The sequence below is a fragment of the Oncorhynchus masou genome, chromosome 31 (genome assembly GCF_036934945.1).
Source record: "Oncorhynchus masou masou isolate Uvic2021 chromosome 31, UVic_Omas_1.1, whole genome shotgun sequence".
NCBI classification, from domain to species: domain Eukaryota; kingdom Metazoa; phylum Chordata; class Actinopteri; order Salmoniformes; family Salmonidae; genus Oncorhynchus; species Oncorhynchus masou.
In genome coordinates this window covers 26,897,018-26,918,817 of record NC_088242.1, presented here as the reverse complement: position 1 = coordinate 26,918,817, position 21,800 = coordinate 26,897,018, and the positions used below count along the sequence as shown (strand labels likewise).

Sequence of the window (21,800 nt, the reverse complement as noted above, 5' to 3'; positions counted from 1 at the left end):
CTGTATATAGCCTCGCTACTGTTATTTTCACTGTCATTTTACATTTTTGTTTTTTTTCTTTACTTTACTATCTATTGTTTACCTAATACCTACTTTTTACTTAAAAAGTGCACTGTTGGTTCGGGCTTGTAAGTAAATATTTCACTGTAAGGTCTACACTTGTTGTACTCGGGGCAAGAGACAAATAAACTATAATTTGGTTTGATATGCCCTCTTACAAAAAAAGCAAACCAGATGGGATGGCGTATCACCGTAGAATGCTGTGGTAGCCATGCTGGTTAAGTGTGCCTTGAATTCTAAATAAATCACTGACAGTGTCACCAGCAAAGCACCATCCCAGCTCCTCCTCCGTACTTCACAGTGGGAACCACACATGCGAAGATTATCAGTTCACCCACTCTGTGTCTCACAAAGGTGCGGTTGGAACAAAGAATCTCAAATTTTGACTCCTCAGACCAAAGGACAGATTTTCACCGGTCATTGCTTGTGTTTTATGGCCCAAGCAAGTCTCTTCTTCTTATTGGTGTCCTTTAGTCGTGGTTTATTTGCAGCAATTCGACCATGAAGGCCTGATTCACGCAGTCTCCTCTGAACAGTTGATGTTGAGATATGTCTGTTACTTGAACTCTGTGAAGCATTTATTTGGGCTGCAAACTCTAATGAACTTATCCTCTACAGCAGAGGTAACTCTGGGTTTTCCTTTCCTGTGGCGGTCCTCATGAGAGCCAGTTTCATCATAGCGCTTGATGATTTTTGCAACTGCACTTGAAGAAACTTTTAAAGTTCTTGATATTTTCCGTATTGACTGACCTTCATGTAATGATGGACTGTCATTTCTCTTTACTTACTTATGTTGTTCTTGCCATAATATTGACTTGGTCTTTTTACCAAATAGGCTGTCTTCTGTATACCGCCCTGACCTTGTCACAACAGAACTGATTGGCTCAAACCCATTAAGAAAGAAAGTAATTCAACAAATTTACTTTTAGGAAGGCACACCTGTTAATTGAAATGCATTCCAGGTGACTACCTCATGAAGCTGGTTGAGAGAATACCAAGAGTGGGCAAAGCTGTCATCAAGGCAAAGCGTGGGTACTTTGAAGATTTCAAATATAAAATATAATTTTATTTGTTTAACACTTTTTTGGTTACTACATGATTCCATATGTGTTATTTCATAGTTTTGAAGTTTTCACTACTATTCTACAATGTAGGAAATAGTAAAAAGAAAGAAAACATTCACAAAAATGTCTACAAACCTGCTTTCGCTTTGTTATTATGAGTATTGTGTGTAGATTTATGAGGAAATGTTTTTATTTAATCCATTTTAGAATAAGGCTGTAACATAACAAAATGTGGAATTAGTCAAGGGTCTGAATGCTTTCCGAATTCACTGTATATAATATTTCACATTGATATTGAAAAACCCCTCTTCCTTTGCTGCTGCTTCAGTTGAGGCAACTTCCTCTTCTCTTAGAGCTCTGTGTGACTGAGTGGCGGTTGAACACAGTCACAGAGCACAATTTCAAAACAAGAACGAATACTGCTGGATGACAGAACATCACACCAACAACACACACTGAAGAAAACCACTTGCAGTGGTGTCTGCTCAACAAAATAATACAGACACTGACTTGGCAACATATGACTGAGGACCTGGCTGGAGTCAAGACAGAGGGATAATTTGTAAGAGGCGGGCTGACTCCTATGCAGCCATGCTGAAATCTTTCAACCTCTTGAAGCAGCTTGGCTCTGTAGGGAAGTAAGTACTTTCATGTGCCATTTTGGACTTTTTGTTTTTTTGGAGGGGGATATATTTGTGAAAATACAATAGCCTATTTCTTTTCAGTTCTAATACAATAGTTATTTTCAAAGAACTTGGAACTAACTGCATAGAATGGAGAATAAATGGTGAGATACTGTACTTCTAACCAATGCTATCAAGTTTTGTGACAATCTAAACTCTAAAGTCTGATTCTACGTTCTAATCTTAGTTATTTTCATCATGAGCATCTGTGGGTGAAAGAAGAACCTTTAGACAAGCTTTTGGTGAGTGGGTAGCCTGTTTGGTCCACAGGAGGTTGGTGGCACCTTAATTGGGGAGGATGAGCTCATGGTAATGGCTGGAGCAGAATCAGGGGTATGGTGTCATACATCACACACATGGATGCCATTCCATTTGCTCCGTTCCGGCCATTATTATGAGCCGTCCTCCCCTCAGCAGCTTCCTGTGGTAAAGTCATCTGACTTCTGCAAAGGACAGAGTATCTTTGGTGTCTGAGGACAACCACAGTGTTTATGATCATCATGCCACCGTTGGTATGAAAGTAGGAGGAAGAGTGAAGCAGACAGGGTTCCATGGTGTAGTGCAAATAGTGGATGACTGTAATGTTTCAACAATCATAACAATTAATCATTATTTTGAATGGCGTCACGGCAAGATGACGTGCATCATGTCTTACTTTGTGTGTAGCCTGTGACACAATGACACAGCAGAGCCATATATTTAGGAGAGTTAGGCCAACTTTTAGAATTTAGAATATTCTTCTAATTCTAGACATTCAGTAACATAGCATTGTTTAAATATTTGCCATGTCATGTTAATGGTGAGCTAACATGGCTACCATAGAATGTTGAAATGTCATGTACAATAAATACATTAGCCAGAAAACGACTGGCCACACCTCAGAGCCGGGTCCTCTAGGTTTCTTCCTAGGCTCCTGCCTTTCTAAGGAGTTGTTCCTAGCCAATGTGCCTCTACATCTGCACTGCTTGCTCTCTGGAGTTTTAGACTCGGTTTCTGTATATGCACTTTGTGACAACTGCTGTTGTAAAAAGGGCTCTATAAATACATTTGATTGATAATGCAGTAAATACATTGGCAAAACTCTCTAAATATATGACTCTGGGGGGTTAAATTGTTAACCCACAAGATTCATATCTACCTCAATTACATCGTACCCCTGCACATCGACTCGGGTACTGGTACCCTGTGTATATAGCCAAGTTATCGTTAATCATTGTGTATTTATTCCTCATGTTATTATTTTTCTCTCTTGTTGGGAAGGGCCTGTCAGTAAGCATTTCACTGTTACTCTACACCTGTTGTTTATGAAACTTGTGACAAATACAATTTTATTTAAGATTCCCCTATACCTTAAAGAGTAAACTGAATGACCTTTGATCCAGTAATGTCCCATGTACAAAAGCCAATCTGTACATTTGTATGTACGTGTATTATGCTTCAGATCAGCAAAAATATGTAATTGGATACCCACGTTGGGTTGTTGATGCCCACACTACCCTGGCTGATAGCTGAGCGTGTCTGCAGCAGGTTGCAACAGACCATGGAAGTGGTGTGTTTGCAGGCCTCCATGCCACTGACGTGTTTCAGGCTATTAATAATCCCTGGTAATTAACAGGCGGCTGCACCAGAACAGAGCTCTAACCACAGTAAAGGAGCCCCTACCTACACTATTCTCACTTTGTTCAGAATAACTGAATGTGATCTTAACTATAAAAAAAACACAGATAGAAAGACACCTATGGGCTTTTGTTGAAGAAGAAAAAAACAGTTAGAAAATGCTTGGGCTTCACTGCAGCTGTTTCACTGATGTAACACTGCTCTCTATCAGATGCTGCTGAAACTTCATTGCCATTCTTTAATTCTCTCTCTTTCTCTCTCACTCTCTCTCTGCCTGTCACTCACTCTCTCATCCCACCTGTAAGTCCCCTAAAACAGCCCCCTCCCCCCTTTTCTGGCCTGGTTTCAGCCCACAGCAGTAGCCTCTACTCTAACTTTAAAGAATATCTCTCAACCCCAATTTCAGCATTTGCCCGACCGCTGTCCATTTTTTATAAAATGCATTTAAGTGAGAAGTTGTGGGTTGGAGGGAATTACTCATAAATATTGATTTGGGGGATGGGTAAACATAGTTGCAATTGATCTCAACATTTTCTCACTAAAGTATACTTACCAGTCCACTGGCACGCTTTTATCATAAAATGATGTGCGTTGTGAGCAAATACAGCTCTGGACAGAAAATATAATCTTTCTAATGTAGTATTGTGTTGGTAGGAACAGTGTAATCATCACCTTGAAAATGAATCCAACCTGCATTGCAGTATTTACACAGTAGCTCTTTTTCCAATGGTCAAATTAACTCAGATTGCTCTTGGCTACTGTTTAAAAACATAGTTACGGTTTTCTTCCGTCGAAGGAGAGTCGGACCAAAATGCAGCGTGGTTATTTTTGATTAATCTTTAATAAAAGATAACTACGAAGCCGTGAAACCCTAAACCAGCCTTATCTGGTAGAGACAGGAACAATCACCCACAAAACACTCAAAGAATATGGCTGCCTAAATATGGTTCCCAATCAGAGACAACGATAAACACCTGCCTCTGATTGAGAACCACTCCAGGCAGCCATAGACTATTCTAGACAACCCCACTAACCACTATCCCATAACCTACAACAAACCCCTAGACAAAACACACCACATAAAGTAACCCATGTCACACCCTGGCCTGATCAAAATAATAAAGAAAACACAAAATACTAAGACCAGGCGTGTGGCTATGAATATGAATGTCCTTGTAGCCTAAATGTTTTCTTTCTTCGTAAAAGCACATAGATGTATGAATGAAACGTTAAGCAAAAATGTTGTATTTGATCATATGCGGAAATGTGCCTTACTGTTTATTTTATTTTGTGTAATGTCAGTATTCGAGTCAAAGAAGCATAGTGCAAAATATACTGTATTGGCACACTCCACTCACCAAGAACATTGCCAAATAAGACTGCAACACACTGTAACACAAATATTGCCTGAAAGCCTTTTTTAACATTATTAATAGGTCACAGGATGCCACAGATCTTCTCACAGAAGATCTGGTTATGGTGAGTTAAGGCTGATGATAAAAGGTGACAGTGGTGGCTCATTTCACTACGTGAAAAGATTTCTCAGTGAATACATTTGTACCTAGCTCAGCGTGAACATAAGATACGCTCTATATCTGTCATTTTCATTGGTCTAAGGTGGAGCAGCGGGTGGAGCCAGCCAAGAAGGCAGCGCAGGTTATTCACAAGAAGCTGCTGGGCTGTCTGCAGAGTCAACTAGGGCTGGACACAGACAGAAGAATTGTAAAGTCTACTCTTTCACCTTTCACCCCTGACCCTTGACTTGAAGTCATTCTATCATGATTATCAATATAAAATTATCTCTCTCTCCAGAAAAAACTCCCTCTCATGCTGCTCTCTGTTAGCATGGCTGAGAGCTTTAAAGAGTTTGATCCAGACTCTTCTATCAGGTACTTTAAGTAACCTAACCATTTATTTAATCATCCAAATGATCAGTTAAAAATTCTTTAATGAATCAATGAGTCTATTTCCTCTCTGATAGGAAAGTATTGGAGATGTGTTGCTTCATGGAGAGTCATCTGGCCGCAACACTGTCTGACTTTGAGCTGAAGCTGGAGAAGGAGGTTTTGGAACCTCTCAATAAACTCAGTGAGGTAAGGGCTGCATTAGCAAGAGTTATTCAGACACTTTTGGATAACAATTTAATTTTGTGATTATGTAGTATTACATATGAATACTTTAAAAACATATATATATATTATTATTCAAAACATGTTATTGCCCCCCCCCCTCTTCTGAGGACAACAGTCATTTTGTTTTATATTTTAGTTTTTTACACTTTTTTGTTACATGTGCATTTTACACACATTTGAGATACATGGTACTTTTACACACAGTAATTACACAACAAAGATATTGTTTTTGGATTATACACATGGCATTTTGGGCTACTCTCAGCCCATCCCACCTATCTCTGTAGACATCCTCTTTTGATATCCACGTGCCATGTATTTTTCAACTGTGATGTGATGTTTTACATTCATTTTGAACCTTTCTCATCGCACGGTATCCACAGATTGTGAGTTAAAGAGGAACATTTTTCCTAAGATTATTATTATATTGTTGATTGATTGATTGACTATGGCTTTCCAAATTGCCCAACACTGCTATTTGTAGGGATCATTTTAAAAGAATGTTGTGATTTTTCAGCCAGAAACAAGCTAGATGGGGACAATACCAGAATAAATTATCTAAGGATTCTGTTTCCTCACAGCAAGATATGCAGAGCTGAGATTGTTGTATGTCCCATATATATAACATTCTGTTGGTGGCAAGAATTTTGTTTAATATTTCAATTGAAAAACTCAATATTGAATGAAGCGTTGTTTTGTATATCAATTCATACACCATGTGCATGGAATCGGTACATCGAAAATCTCTTCCCAGATATTTTTGCAACGTGTATGGCCAGCTGTCAATATTTTTGTCCTCAAATGAAACTGGCATATTTTTCGATATATATGCCAACCTTTTTCAGCCAATTTTGGTCTTTAATATACAGTATGGCAGACAGACAATTCCCTACCTTCTCCACCTTCCACTTGACTCATCCATTTTTGAGGTAATGCTGCAATCAGTAAAACTTTGGATTGAGAAAACATTTCCATATATTTTCGATAGCTGCATATGCGACATAACTACACCATTCATATTCATAATATTTGTAATAAATATAATAACATTTTACAAAATCCATAATGTTTTTTTTATCAATCAGTATATTTGCGTTGAACCATAATATTGGTTCTAATATTTTTTCTGTATTTTCTGGTAGATAATATTGGAATTGTAACCAGCTTTGCAGGACTTTTTTAAGGAAGAGTGATACTTTGAACAAGGTTTCATTTTCAATTGAGAAGTTGTAATCTGTATAAAGGCCAAAAGGCCATTTTTAAACAAAGGATGAGCCTTTCTTAGTAATCTACTGGAGCTTTAGTGAAGCTTTAGTGAGATATGGGCTTCAGAGATATGTAATGACATATGTACACTATCTGTAGGAAGACCTTCCAGAGATTCTCAAAAACAAGAAGCAGTTTGCCAAACTCACAATGGACTGGCACAATGCACGCAACAAGTGAGTCACACGTTCTGTGTGTTTGTATTTCACAGACCCTATATGCTCCAGACAGTACACAGTTCATTTATACATATATAATAACTACCTTTAGTCAGTATCTCCATTGAGTCCTTTCTTTTACCTTTTATGGCTTCTGATCATGAATGACTTTGCCCCTTCAGGTCCCAGGCTAGTACGGGACCTCAGGCAAAGCAGGATGGGCTGAAAGAGGAGGTGGAGGAGGCCTGGAGGAAACTGGAGAGCATCAAGGTGTTGTGTGGTGTTGGATGTTACTGTTTCAGACACTTTGTTGTTTAATGCAGTAGTTTCAGCCTCTAACATACAGTATTAACTTTTTGCGTGGCTGTACATTCCCTGCAGGACCAATACTCTGCAGATCTGTATCACTTTGCCACTAAAGAAGATGACTATGCCAACTACTTCATTCGTGTGAGTGTGGCCTACTAATTGTCCTCCCTTTCAAGCTGGACTTCCGTTAATTATCATGTGCTATTAGCTATTAGGAATTATAATTGATAAGTGTCTGGGTTGTGCTCTCTCCTTAGCTGCTGGAACTACAAGCAGAACATCATAAGAATTCCCATGACTTCCTCGAACGAAACATCAGTGAGCTGAAAGACAGTCAAACAGGTGAATAGGGTGTGTGTATGTATGTACTGTGTGTATGTATGTACTGTGTGTGTATGTATGTAGTGTGTGTGTGTGTGTGTGTGTGTGTGTGTGTGTGTGTGTGTGTGTGTGTGTGTGTGTGTGTGTGTGTGTGTGTGTGTGTGTGTGTGTGTGTGTGTGTGTGTGTGTGTGTGTGTGTGTATTTGCAATTACAATACCCAGGCCATACTTAGTGTACATGGGTAACCCCCCCTATCCAATGTGTAGCACCCACTTGCCTAGGATTTGTCCAGTGTGTCACCAGTATGTGTGTTAACACAGACTCCCACGAGAATAACTATAAGGGGAAGGTTTACGGGGAGCCCCTGCTGACTCATCTGTACAACAGCGGCAGGGAGATCGCTGTTCCCATCCAGGAGTGTGTTCACATGCTGCTGCACACCGGCATGAGAGAGGAGGTGAGGACTGGGATTATTAGTCTACTACATGGTATAGATGTGATTGGGATATTATTAATTAACTGAGCAGGTGAAAGGACTGTAGCCAGTCTGCGATAATGTTTGCCCTCTTGGATCAAATCTGTCTATCTCTATCTCCCTTCATCTCTCTCCCAGGGTCTGTTTCGTCTGGCAGCAGCAGCCTCGGTAGTGAAGAGACTGAAGAGCAGTCTGGATGGAGGGGTCGTGAACCACAGTGAATTCACTGACCCTCATGCAGTCGCAGGTCAGAGAGACCGTTCCTGTTGACAGTACCCCTTATTCAAGGTTTTCAAGTTTCAAATATCTTTACTTGACAGTTAAACAACGCATAGGCACTAAGCAGCATTTTCTCTTTTATCCATGTAGGGGCTTTGAAAAGCTACCTGAGAGAGTTGCCTGAACCACTCATGACCTTTGAACTCTACAATGATTGGTTTCAAGCAGCAGGGTAAGGTCCTTGATTGGTCTACATCTTAAAAGCATACAGTACATAGTGTCTTTACATGATTTCGCTCCCCTCTAATTTCTGCTCTTCAAATGTCTGTCTGTTCCCCTCTTTATTTAGGGAGAAAGAATTGACAGACAAACTTGAGCAGTTTAAAATTGTGCTGAAGAAGTTACCATCAGAAAACTACAACAACCTCCGGTATGTCCATATCTCTGTAACCCATAGCTCTCTCAAATCTTGACCGATTCCAGTGTGAAGTTGTAAAAACTCAAGAATGATGCAGTGTGTATGATTGTGAATATCTCGCTAGCCATATTACAACTATGTGTTGTGATAATTGCATTGCTATGACCTGCTAGTTCATATGCCTTGGCACCGTGATATATAGGCCTACGGTCGAGGCAATAAGAAGACAGAGTGGCAGAACTAATTCAACCACACATTACAAAACCCGGAGAGCAACATCTGTCCGGTGAAATCCACAAAACATATTGCATGTAACAAACAGTTACATGACCTAGAGCATGGTCAAGCAAGGTAATGTTTCTGACATTTTCGAACTACTAAACAACTATAGATTTAGAACATTGAGATTGTCACAAAGAAAACAGGAGCTGTCTTCACTATTCCAGCATCATTTCAACTTCAACATTTCAGCATTATCTAATAATCTATGCCAAAAATGCCCAAAACTATTTAGTCCAACCAATGTAAGCTAAATATGATGTGGCTGTCCATGGTACTGATGTCTGTGCATGCCTGTGTGTGTGCAAGTAGAAAATATGTTGACTCACCCTACTTGTAGAGAAACGCCAATGCAGTCCTCCTCATGTTGTCTAAACGGTCTATGACTCTGTCAATGTCAAGAGAATCTTCAATCCCAATGATAATAACTATCAATCAATAAGCTTTGACCAATCCCCGAGGTTTGTAATGCCCTGGATTTAATAATAATTAGGAAAAGACTCAGCTTATGCAAAAGGTTCGTACAGTTTATTCACGACAGCGCTCTGAAGTCCATAATACAAAGACATCCATTTTATAACTCACTCCCTATTTAAGCACATACATACACACGAACAGTAGGTGAGTTGTATCCACTGTTTATCACTAACAAGCCGACAGTTCCATTCCCCCAAGATTAGATGGACCTTGAAAGGATTCCCTGTCCTATCATACGTTTCTCAGAGTTCTAGCCAGGTTGGGTCAAACACAGTTGAATTGTTCTTGGTATTTTCTTAGACACACACACATTTCTCTACCAAACCTTATTGGACTTACATTTAGTACTTGAATCATTCATTATACATGCTACATAAACTAATAATCACTAATAGTTATGTTTCAGGGTGGAATTCTTTAATCATTACCTTTAAGCATATAGTTCCCTTATCAGTCAATTAGTACACGCTTTTAGTTTTTGTTGTCCTAGGCTACCTGGCTAAATTTTTTGCTCGCTAGCCTAACTTCCTTTCATGGGCAATGATGCGCCAGGCCAGCTAGTTAACATTAGCCTACTACATCTAGCTACATGTTGAACTTCCATCCTCTCAGGCCAGGGGCACAATGTATGAATTTATGGTTGGATCCTAATCGCCGTTATAATCATTGGCCAGTACGGAGAATGAAGTAAAACCACAAGTCCAAATCCCTATCTCCATCCATGGCTAATTTAGGAAAGGGACAATTTTAGCTTGCGAGCCACCAGAGGACAATGACACAGAGAGATGCAACAATTAATGTTTTTCTTTGTCAATGACGTTTGCCTTCTGATGCAATGTGATTGGTCTGAAGCCAAATCCAAACTGGCTTCCCTTGACACTTTTTTGGTGTGCCAGGACAATTCACAACTGAGTTCACTCAGTTTAGCTCAACGCTGGTTGGCCATTAGCATATTTTTTTTTATGAAGGTAGGCCAAATGTTCGCTGGCTTCCCTTGCATTCAATGCTCTGGGCAGCAACAATGTCATACTTTTTTTGACCAGACAGAATCAGAATTGAAGGAAATGTATGTAACACAGAGAGACAAAAGATACATTTTATTTTTTTCTTTTTTTCTTAGTACATCTTTTTGGGAAGCCTGGCTTCCCTTGGCATCCATGATAATAATGGCACGGGAGGGGATGGCTGCCGTTTTACGGGCTGCTAGCCAACTGTGCTATTTAAAAAAAAAATCATATTGTTTGTAACTCATTTTCTACATAATGATGCTACAACCATCGCTCATGATTGAAAAGAGCTTCGGGACATCGGAACAGCGATTTCTTTCTGTAATGAGTCCGACTCGAAGTATATCCCTGTCATCAGCGTGAAGAAAAGAGACGGGGAGGGGAGGAGATGCGGGCTGATGAGTAGGTAAACCACCACTACCCTCCGTATTAATGGCCAACGTACAATCATTGGAAAACAAACGATCTACGATTAAGCCTATCCGGCCAACAGGGTATTAAAAACTGTAATATCTTATGTTTCACCAAGACGTGGCTGAACAATGACATGGATAATATAGGGCTGGCTTTTCCGTGCATCGGCAGGACAGAGCAACTACGTCTGGTAAGATGAGGGGTGGGGGTGTGTGTCCTTTTGTCAATAACTGCTGGTGCGCGATGTCTAATATTTAAAAAGTTTTGAGGTATTGCTCGGCTGAGGTAGAATACCTCATGATAAGCTGTAGACCACACTATCTACCAAGAGAGTTCTCATTTATATTATTCATAGCCATCTATTTACCACCACAAACCGATGCTGGCACTAAGACCGCACTCAACGAGCTGTATAAGGCCATATGCAAACAAGAAAATGCTTATCCAGAAGCAGCGCTCCTAGTGGCCGGGGATTTTAATGCAGGCAAACTTAAATCCATTTTACCTCATTTGTACATGCATGAGAGCACCAGCTGTTCTGGATGCTTGTGTGATCACGCTCTCGTAGCCAATGTGAGCAAGACCTTCAGACAGGTCAACATTCGCAAAGCCGCAGGGTCAGACGGATTACCAGGACGTGTCCTCATAGCATGCGCTAACCAATTGGCAAGTGTCCTTCCTGACATTTTCAACTCTCTGACTGAGTCTATAATACCTACATGTTTCAAACAGACGACCATAGTCCCTGTGCCCAAGTCAGTGAAGGTAACCTGTCTAAATGATTACCGCCCCGTAGCATTCATGTCAGTAGCCATAAAGTGCTTTGAAAGATTTTGAAAGGCTGGTCATGGCTCAAATCAACACCATCATGCCAGAAGTGGAGCGGGTCGAGAGTTTCAAGTTCCTTGGTGTCCACATCACCAACGAACTATCATGGTCCAAACATGCCAAGGCAGTTGTGAAGAGGGAAAGACAACACCTTTATCCCCTCAGGAGACTGGGTTCCCAGAGCCTCAAAAAGTTATACAGCTACACCATCGAGAGAATCCTAACCGATTGCATCACCGCCTGGTATGGCAACTGCTCGGCATCTGACCGTAAGGCGCAACAGAGGGTAGTGCATACGGCCCAGTACATCAAAGTAGCCAAGCTTCCTGACATCCAGGACCTATATACTATTCAGTGTCAGAGGAAGGCACAAAAAATGGTCAAAGACTCCAGTCACCCAAGTCATAGACCGTTCTCTCTGCTACCACGCGGCAAGCGGTACTGGAGCGTCAAGTCCTTAACAGCTTCTACCCCCAAGCCATAACACTGCTGAACAATTAATCAAATGGCCACCCCAGACTAATTACATTGACACCCCCCCTCTGTTTTTACACTGCTGCTACTCACTGTTTATTATCTATGCATAGTCACTTTACAAATTACCTCAATTTACCTGTACCCCCACAAACTGACTCGGTACCGGTGCCTCCTGTATATAACCATATTATTGTTATGTCATTTTCTTGTGTTACTTTTTCATTTTGATAAAATGTTTTTACTTTAGTTTATTTAGTAAATATTTTCTTAACTCTATTTCTTGAACTGCATTGTTGTATTCGGCGCATGTGATAAATAAACTTTTATTTGATTTGATGAATACACGCCACTGTATGTGCTTCTCCTTCCTCCCTCCCTTCCCTCCCTCCCTTCCCTCCCTTCCCTCCCTCCCTTCCCTCCTCCCTCCCTCCCTCCCTCCCTCTCTCTCTCTCTCTCTCTCTCTCTCTCTCTCTCTCTCTCCCCTGTCTCTCTCTCCCCCCCTCCCCCTAATAGGTACCTTATACAGTTCCTGTCGTGCCTGTCAGAACAGCAGTCGGTTAACAGGATGAGTCCCAGTAACATTGCCATAGTACTGGGTCCCAACCTGCTGTGGCCTCGCATGGAGGGGTGGGTACTACTGACATACTGACAGAGAGATGAAACTGAACCACTCTATTAGTCTGTCATAATCGCCCTGTCTCAATGTTGTTCCTGGTGTCACTTTCTATTGTTACATGATTGTTATTAATCTGATTATGTCTGTTTAGCTATGTTTCTGTGCTTTTTAGTACTTGACTTTAACCTATGTGTGTTTCTTTCTTTCTTTCTCTCTCTCCCTCTATTTCTGTCTCACTTTCTCATCTCTCACCCCCCATCCCGCTTCCCTTTCTTTCTTCCTTTCAATCTCCCTCTCCCCCGTCCAATTCTGTACCATCATACATTTTTCTCTTCACATCTCTCCATCAACCTCTCTCCCTCTCTTACAGGGAGGCAGCGCTGTTGGACATGGCATCTGCCTCCTCCGTCCAGGTGGTGGCGGTGGTTGAGCCTCTCATACAACACTCCAGCAGCCTGTTTCATGAAGGTACAGTACCACATTCAATGTGATGTTTGTGTGTTTGAGGGAGGAGCAGTGGGTGTTTTTTTAGGGATGAGTTGATTTGCATGTTGTGCTACTAGATACCTGAGAGGGCTGCTTGAGCCCCTTATGACCTTTGGATAGTATTTTTATTCATTCACTTATTTTTGTCTCACTATGTTGAACTGTATGTTAGGTAGGTCTATGTATTTTGTATGGAACACGGTTGCTCAAAGTAGGCCTGTGTTGTGTTCCTTTCCAGAGGTGGACTTTGAGATTCCTGAGCTTCCTGGGGTCCCAGATTTGAAAATGTCAGAACCTCAAACTTCAGAGTCTGGGAAAGAGAACCTTGTGCGAATGACCTCCTCCACTTCATCATGCGCTTCCTCTTCCTCTTCTCATGCTTCTCTCTGTAAAACAATCAGGTACCACAGGCACAGACTGAACAGGATGTATGTTCACTTTCTATTATGTCAGTGTGTTATCTAACACCGCCCGTCTCCTCCACAGCTCAGCATCTCAGGACAGTGGAGGTTTTTTCATCATTAAGTCAGGCTCCATTGGTCGTAGAACCACCACCTGGGGGAACCCTGCCTCAGACCCACCATGCTCAACCCCACTTAACCGTACCCCAGTCCATACCCAGAGCCCGTCCCCTGTCCCAAGCCCGACACTGTTCCACAACCCATCCCCACTACCCAACCCCAAACTGGCACCTGGCCCAACCCTGGTTCCCTCCCCACCACCAGTGTCTGTCTGCAGTCCGACCCAGAATCAGAGCCCTGAATTGGGCTCACTAGAACCCATCCTAGAGGCCCCACCGGACTCCCCCAGAGCTGCACTGAAGATCACCTCACCATACAAACGTAGGTGGCCGTCCATGACGGAGTTGTGTTTTCGATTCCCACAGGGGACTAGTATGAAAAAGTATTCAAATGTACAGTGGGGCAAAAAAGTATTTAGTCAGAAACCAATTGTGAAAGTTCTCCCACTTAAAAAGATGAGAGAGGCCTGTAATTTTCATCATAGGTAGACTTTAACTATGACAGACAAAATGAGAAGAAGAAATCCAGAAAATCACATTGTAGGATTTTTAATGAATTTATTTGCAAATTATGGTGGAAAATAAGTATTTGGTCACCTACAAACAAGCAAGATTTCTGGCTCTTACAGACCTGTAACTTCTTCATTAAGAGGCTCCTCTGTCCTCCACTCGTTACCTGTATTAATGGCACCTGTTTGAACTTGTTATCAGTATAAAAGACACCTGTCCACAACCTCAAACAGTCACACTCCAAACTCCACTATGGCCAAGACCAAAGAGCTGTCAAAGGACACCAGAAACAAAATTGTAGACCTGCACCAGGCTGGGAAGACTGAATCTGCAATAGGTAAGCAGCTTGTATTGAGTATTGAGTATTGAGTATTGAGATAAACTTTTGTTATTGACCAAATACTTATTTTCCACCATAATTTGCAAATAAATTCATAAAAAAATCTACTATGTGATTTTCTGGAATTTTTTTCTCATTTTGTCTGTCATAGTCGAAGTGTACCTATGATGAAAATTACAGGCCTCTCTCATCTTTTTAAGTGGGAGAACTTGCACAATTGGTGGCTGACTAAATACTTTTTTGCCCCACTGTATGCACTCACTACTGTAAGTCCCTCTGAATAAGAGCATCTGCTAAATTACTCAAATGTAAAGCACATAACTCGTGCTAGCTAGCTAACGACATCTAATGCTTAGACAGTGGTGAAGGCAATACTTACTTAGACAGTACTAAAGTCCCTCAGATCACTCACGTTGTGTTATAGACCACCCAGCAGAAGTGACAAACCACTGCCCCACTTTAGTACAAGGAAGCCACGATCCCCGGCAGCAGCGGCTAAAATAACCATCTTCTAATGACAAAACTGTCCTGATAAAAAAACTGTTGCACTACCACAACCCACACTTCTAGTTTCAAGTAGAAATACAGTGCCTTTGGAAAGTAATCAGACCCCTTGACCTTTTCCACATTTTGTTTGGTTACAGTCCCATTATAAAATTGATTAAATTGTTTTTTTTTTCATCATCAATCTACACACAAAACCCCATAATGACAAAGCAAAAACAGGACATTTTGCAAATGTCTAAAAAAAATAATGACCTGAAATATCACATTTACATAAGTATTCAGACGCATTAATCAGTACTTTGTTGAAGCACCTCAGCGATTACAGCCTCAAGTCTTGTTGGGTATGATGCTACAAGCTTGGCACACCTGTATTTGGGGAGTTAATCCCATTCTTCTCGGCAGATCCTCTCAAGCTCTGTCTGTTGGATGGGGAGAGTTACTGCACAGCTATTTTCTGGTCTGTCCAGAGATGTTAGATCGGGTTCAATCCCGGACTCTGGCTGGGCCACTCAAGGACATTGAGAGACTTGTCCCGAAGCCAATCCTGCATTTCTTGGCTGTGTGCTTAGAGTCGTCCTGTTGGAAGGTGAACCTTCACCCCAGTCTGAAATCCTGAGTACTCTGGAACAGGTTCTTATCAAGGATCTCTCTGTACTTCGCTCTGTTCATCTTTGCCTCGATCCTGACTAGTCTCCCAGTCCTGCTGCGATAAACATCCCCACAGCATGATGCCACCACCATGCTTCACCATAGGGATGGTGCCAGCTCTCCTATAGATGTAACGCTTGGCATTCAGGCCAAAGAGTTCAATCTTGGTTTCCAGAGAATCTTGTTTCTCATGATCTGAGAACCCTTTAGGTGCCAGCAGGTTGTCATGTGCCTGGAGGGGCTCCCGAGTGGCACAGCGGTCTAAGGCACTTCATCTCAGTGTAAGAGGTGTCACTGCAGTCCCTGGTTCAAATCCAGCCTGCATCACATCTGGCCATGACTGGGAGTCCAATAGGGCGGTGCACAATTGGTCCAGCGTTGGCTGGGGTAGGCCATCATTGTAAATAAGAATTTGTTCTTAACTGACTTGCCTAGTAAAATCAAGGTTAACAAAAAAATGTTTTGCATTTTACTGAGGAGTGGCTTCTGTCTGCCCACTCTACCATAAAGCCCTGATTGGTGGAGTGCTGCAGAGATGGTTGTCCTTTTGGAAGGTTCTCCCATCTCCACAGAGGAACTCTGGAGCTCTGTCAGAGTGACCATCAGGTTCTTGGTCACCTCCCTGACCAAGTCCCTTCTCCTCCGATTCCTCAGTTTGGACAAGCGGCCAGCTCTAAAAGGAGTCTTGGTGTTTCCAAACCTCTTCTTCCATTTATGAATGATGGAATGTTTTGGTACCCTTCACCAGATCTGTGCCTCGACACAATCCTGTCTCTGAGCTCTATGGACAATTCCTTTGACCTCATGGCTTGGTTTTTGCTCTGACATGCACTGAGACCTTATATAGACAGGTGTGTGCCTTTCCAAATCATGTCCAATCAATTGAATTTACCACAGGTGGACTCCAATCAAGTTGAACAAAAATCACCTGAGCTCAATTTCGAGTCTCATAACAAAGAGTCTGAATACTTATGCAAATAAGGTATTTGAGTTTTTTGTTTGTAATACATTTGCAAAAATGTCTACAAACCTGTTTTGTTATTATGTGGTATTGTGTGTAGATTTATGAGGAAATGTTTTTATTTAATCCATTTTAGAATAAGGCTGTAACATAACAAAATGTGCAAAATGTCAAGGGGTCTAAATACTTTCCAAAGGCACTGTAAATACATACCCCAAATACTCTTACATAATAATACACATCTATAGTCCCAAAAAGACGTATTCTAAACGTATCCTCAACACCCCTTTCTCCTTTTTCTCTTTACAGCGAGGAAATCCTTCCTTCAACACATGCCGCCCATCCAGAGTAAAGAGCAGGTGGCCGTTACATACTCCAAACCCAGGGCCCCAGCACCTCTAGCACCAGCAGAGACACCCAAAACCCAGCTACAACCTGCACCCAAGCCCCTTGCTCCAGTCCTGAAGAAGACCCTAAGCAAAAAGGGTGCAATTAGGCCACCCCAAATCCCACCTCCCAAGCCCCCAGTACTGGAAAGCAAACAGTTGACCTCTATAGCGCAGTGAGGGGGTAGAGATACACTATATACTGTATACAAAAGTATGTGAACCCCTTCAAATTAGTGGATTTGGATATTTCAGCCACACCCATTTGTTTATGTGTAACTCTTTGTTGTATTTGTTGCACTGCTTTGCTTTATCTTGGCCAGGTCGCAGTTGTAAATGAGAACTTGTTCTCAACTGGCCTACCTGGTTAAATAAAGGTGAAATAAAATAAAAATACTGACAGGGTGTATACAATCAGGCACACAGCCATGCAATCTCCATTGTCAAACATTGGCAGTAAAATGGCCTTACTGAAGAGCTAAATGACTTTCAACATGGCCTCGGATTCCACCTTTTCAACAAGCCAGTTCATAAAATGTCTGCCCTGCTAGAGCTGCCCGGTCAACTACAAGTGATGTTATTGCGAAGTGGAAACGTCTAGGAGCAACAACGGCTCAGCCACGAATTGGTAGGCCACACAAGCTCACAGAATGTGAACGCTGAGTGCTGAGATGTTTGACAAGCAGGTGTCCACATACTTTTGGTCATATAGTGTATAGTGTATTATCTAAGCCTGTGTAATGAAGTGTTCTTACGCTTTAGGTACAAATGTTGACTGTAACCTGACATTTGGAGTAACCTGCTTTGGGTTGCATATCAAGGCCAGAGATGTATTGTGCTTTTGCAGCCAGTTCAACTCTTAGAGAAAAAGTGCTTTGTAGTTTGAGAGCTAACATACATGTTGTGATTTCTTTAGTGCATGTTTTGTATCACAGTTGTATGAATGTTTTCAGACATGTAAATAAAATATTAATGCCCATGCTTATTAAAAACATTTTATTTCATTTATCATTATAGAAATATCATTGGTATCAATAGCAGCACATTGATGCGGATGGGGGACACTGTTTTTCTTAATATAGTCTAAAAATAGGATTCAACCATTGGTTGACAGAATAGCAGACAAGCAGTTGACTATCCTATCGAAAAGCAAGATGAGAGTTAGCTAGACCCATAATGAATTTGGGAAACATGTCTAAATGGGGTATGATGTAAATATGTGAATTAACAAACATACTGTAACAACATTATACTTGTGATTATTACATTGTACAAAATTATCTTCAATTTCATTTCTGAGTGAATTTCTCATGGTTTGTGCTTCATACTATATCGGTAGAATAAGCAAAAATGAAGTGTTTGTCTTGGGTGTAATCTTCAGGCAAAAGAGTATTGTTTTCCTGAAGTTAACATCACGTGCAAAGAGTTAAGATCTCTCTCTTGGCGTAGTTAATTTCCATGGGACTGGTTGGTGGTGAGGGAAAGATGAAGTTGGGTTGAAACCGCTACTACCTTGTTTTCGTGTCCTGCCTTTTGCCTTGAATAGTTACATGAAGTCACACTGAGCATTTTTCTCAGGAAGTCCACGCAGTAGATATTTAACCAGCTGCTAACAGACTTACACACTGTTGAGCAATGTCTTTAGTGTTTACATCACAGGAGGCTGCTGAGGGGAGAACAGCTAATAATAATGGCCGGAACGGCACAAATGGATGGCATGGATGGCAAATAGATGTGTTTAATGTATTTGATACTATTCCACTTCAGTCATTACCACGAGCCCGTTCTCCCCAATTAATGTGGCACCAACCTCCTATGGTTTCCATGGTAACTCCTCTGTGTCCAACCACTTTCTCTGGTACATTCTCACACTTTCTACCCCATCTCTTTATTTCTTTGTTCTCCACTGGTTCCAGTGACCTCTTTTAAAAGGACATGTAGTTAGCTATTATTAGCCTGTTCTAGCTCCTTCCATACAGCATGTTTGCTTGGGGAACTTTCAGCATCCATAATCTTTCAATGAGTCTTTCAACAAACATACTTTCCATTACATTTAGGTGAATTTGGGAACAATTTGGGAACAATCAAAGTCTTCAAGTGAGTCTCCTGACGACATAACATTACATTTCTGAAAGGAATATTTGAAAATTATGAAGGGTTCAAAGCTGAGTCAGGTCAATAGAGCCAGTTTCTTAAAACAAGACTTTACAAGGAATTAACCAATAGTCACAACCCACTGGTCACAGACGTCAATTCAACGTCTATTTCATGTTGGTTCAAGTAATTTAATTGAAATGACATGGAAACAACATCGATTTAACCAGTGTGTGCCCAGTGGGACATCTGTTGTAGGTAATTCTAGTTAAACACAATTGAGACTGTCATTGTAGTTCAGACTTTGATTTCCTCCTCCTCCTCCTCATCAGGTGTAATGCAGATGTAAGGGGTTTTCTTCATGGTCTGGCACATGGTCACCTTTCCCTCCAGATCCATCCTCTGCTGCCCCTTCAGGAGCCCTCCAACCCCATAGAGCACCCCCAGCACATCAGTGGAACCCTGGAACCTCTCACTCTCCATAGCAGGCCTCTGTCTAGAGGGGGAGCCCATAACTAAATCAGGCACTGCCCCTTTAAGATGCTGCTCACCTCCATTCACCTCCATTCTCCTAGCCTCCTCTTCCTCCTCTTCCCACTCCATCCCATATGGACTCTTCCTGCTGCTACTACAGTCCTCTCGAAGCAGAGAATCCACCAATGAGGCAGTGGTGGCATCCATCTCCGAGTCCATCTCCGAGCCTTCATTGGTCGCAAACCCAAACCCAATCGCAGTGCCGCTTGGCTCTTCCGCCTCTTCTGCCTCCCAGGCGTGGCTGGGCTCTGGGTGGCCATTAGGGCTGTCAATCAAACCGAACACCTCGCTCATGAGGGAGGGCCCCAGGTCGAATGTGAAGGATGCCATGGAGGACAAGGAGTCGAACCGGGTCATGTGACTGGGGCCAGAGGTCAGGGTCGGGTCAGCGGAGGAGGACAGGAGGGCAGAGACGTCGGTGAGCGAGCCGCAGTGGGTGTTGGGGGTACAGGAGTTAGAGCCTCCCTGCTGCGACTGACGCTCCGCTGAGCGGGAGAGACGGGGCAGAGTGACAAAGCCTGACTCCAGACCTGAGGTGGAGTAGAGACAGGGAGATTAGGCATAACATTCTGTATTGTGATTTAGATTTTGACAGAAACTTAAAAATCTAAAATAATAAATGGAATTTCAGTTGGCACCATAGTTTTAACATTAAATAAACATGTGCTTAACAAGTCATATAATCATTTTCATGGACTCACTGTGTTCAATAATAGTTAACATGATTTTTGAATCTTTGTACCCCACTCATACAATTATCTGTAAGGTCCCTCAGTCGAGCAGTGAATTTCAAACAAAGATTCAACCACAAAGTTTTCAAATGCTTCGCAAAGAAGGGCACCTATTGGTAGATTTCATTACACATTGGATTGTGCATCAATACACCTAGTCACTACGAAGTTACAGGTGTCCTTCTTAACTCAGTTCCCGGAGAGGAAGGAAACCACTAAGGTATTTCACCATAAGGCCAATGGTGACTTTAAAACAGTTACAGAGTTTAATGGCTACGATAGGAGAAAACTGAGGATGGATCAACAACCTTGTAGTTACTCCACAATACTTACCTAATTGATAGAATGAAAAGTAGGAAGCCTGTACAGAACACAAATATTCCAAAACCTGTTTGCAACAAGGCACTAAATACAGCAGAAAATGTATCAAAGCAATTAACTCTTTGTCCTGAATACAAAGTGTTATGTTTGGGGCAACTCCAATAAAACACATTACTGAGTACCACACTCCATATGTTCAAGCACAGTGGTGGCTGCATCATGTTATGGGTGTGCTTGTAATTGTTAAGGACTGGGGAGTTTTTCAGGATAAAAAAGAAATGGAATGGAGCTTAGCACAGGATCCTATAGAAAGAGACGTTATAGAAAGAGAGTTGGCGAGTTACAGTTTTGACTTAAATTTGCTTGAAAATCTATGGCAAGACCTGAAAATGGTTGTCTGACAATGATCAACAACCAATTTGACAGAGTGTGAAAAAATACATTGAGAATAATGGGAAAATGTTGCACAATCCAGGTTTGAAAAGCTCTTAGAGGCCAGAAAGACTCACAGCTGTAATCACTGCCAAAGGTGAATTTTAATCCCACTTTGTTACACAACAAAATGTGGGGAAAGTCAAAGGGTGTGAATACTTTCTGAATGCACTGTAGATGCTCTCCCATCACCAACAGAGGGCAGTGTAAACTATGTCATAAAATAGTGAGTCCTGCCAGTTTCAAAATGCTGAAAAATTCCAACTCTTTCTCTATCTCTGAGTTAGACATCACCTCTCAGGCACGTTGTTCCCAGGACATATTACTCACATGACATGTCACACACCAGTGCCCTCATGACTTACTGCTTCCATAGCTGAAACAAGACCTGGGATAACTATAGTTTTAACTATGCTTTGTGGAAAGTAAAATATTATTCCGGGGGAACAAATAGTTACTTTGGAGGTGACAACAACTATTTGAATTCCCATAAATAACTACTTTTTAAA

At 41.5% G+C, this 21,800-nt stretch overlaps 2 protein-coding genes across 3 annotated transcripts in view; one reads left to right on the top strand and one right to left on the bottom strand.

Annotated features, from left to right (window-relative positions):
* Positions 1 to 1,469: 1,469 nt before the first annotated feature.
* Positions 1,470 to 18,187, top strand: LOC135523702 (SH3 domain-binding protein 1-like). Its single transcript, XM_064950537.1, has 18 exons — positions 1,470 to 1,762; positions 4,861 to 4,903; positions 5,042 to 5,146; positions 5,237 to 5,313; positions 5,406 to 5,517; positions 6,922 to 6,998; positions 7,163 to 7,250; positions 7,362 to 7,430; positions 7,547 to 7,631; positions 7,932 to 8,068; positions 8,225 to 8,333; positions 8,456 to 8,537; positions 8,655 to 8,735; positions 12,719 to 12,832; positions 13,192 to 13,289; positions 13,546 to 13,708; positions 13,794 to 14,149; positions 17,103 to 18,187. The coding sequence occupies exons 1-18, from the start codon at positions 1,716 to 1,718 to the stop codon at positions 17,357 to 17,359; spliced, it is 2,100 nt and encodes a 699-aa protein (XP_064806609.1). The 5' UTR covers positions 1,470 to 1,715; the 3' UTR covers positions 17,360 to 18,187.
* Positions 18,161 to 21,800, bottom strand: part of LOC135523703 (cdc42 effector protein 1-like) — a 27,919-nt gene continuing 24,279 nt past the window's right edge. For both annotated transcript variants that reach the window (XM_064950538.1, XM_064950539.1), the window contains exon 4: positions 18,161 to 20,337. In XM_064950538.1, the coding sequence (XP_064806610.1) occupies positions 19,571 to 20,337 (767 nt within the window). In that variant the 3' untranslated portion in view covers positions 18,161 to 19,570. The remainder of the gene's footprint in view (positions 20,338 to 21,800) is intronic.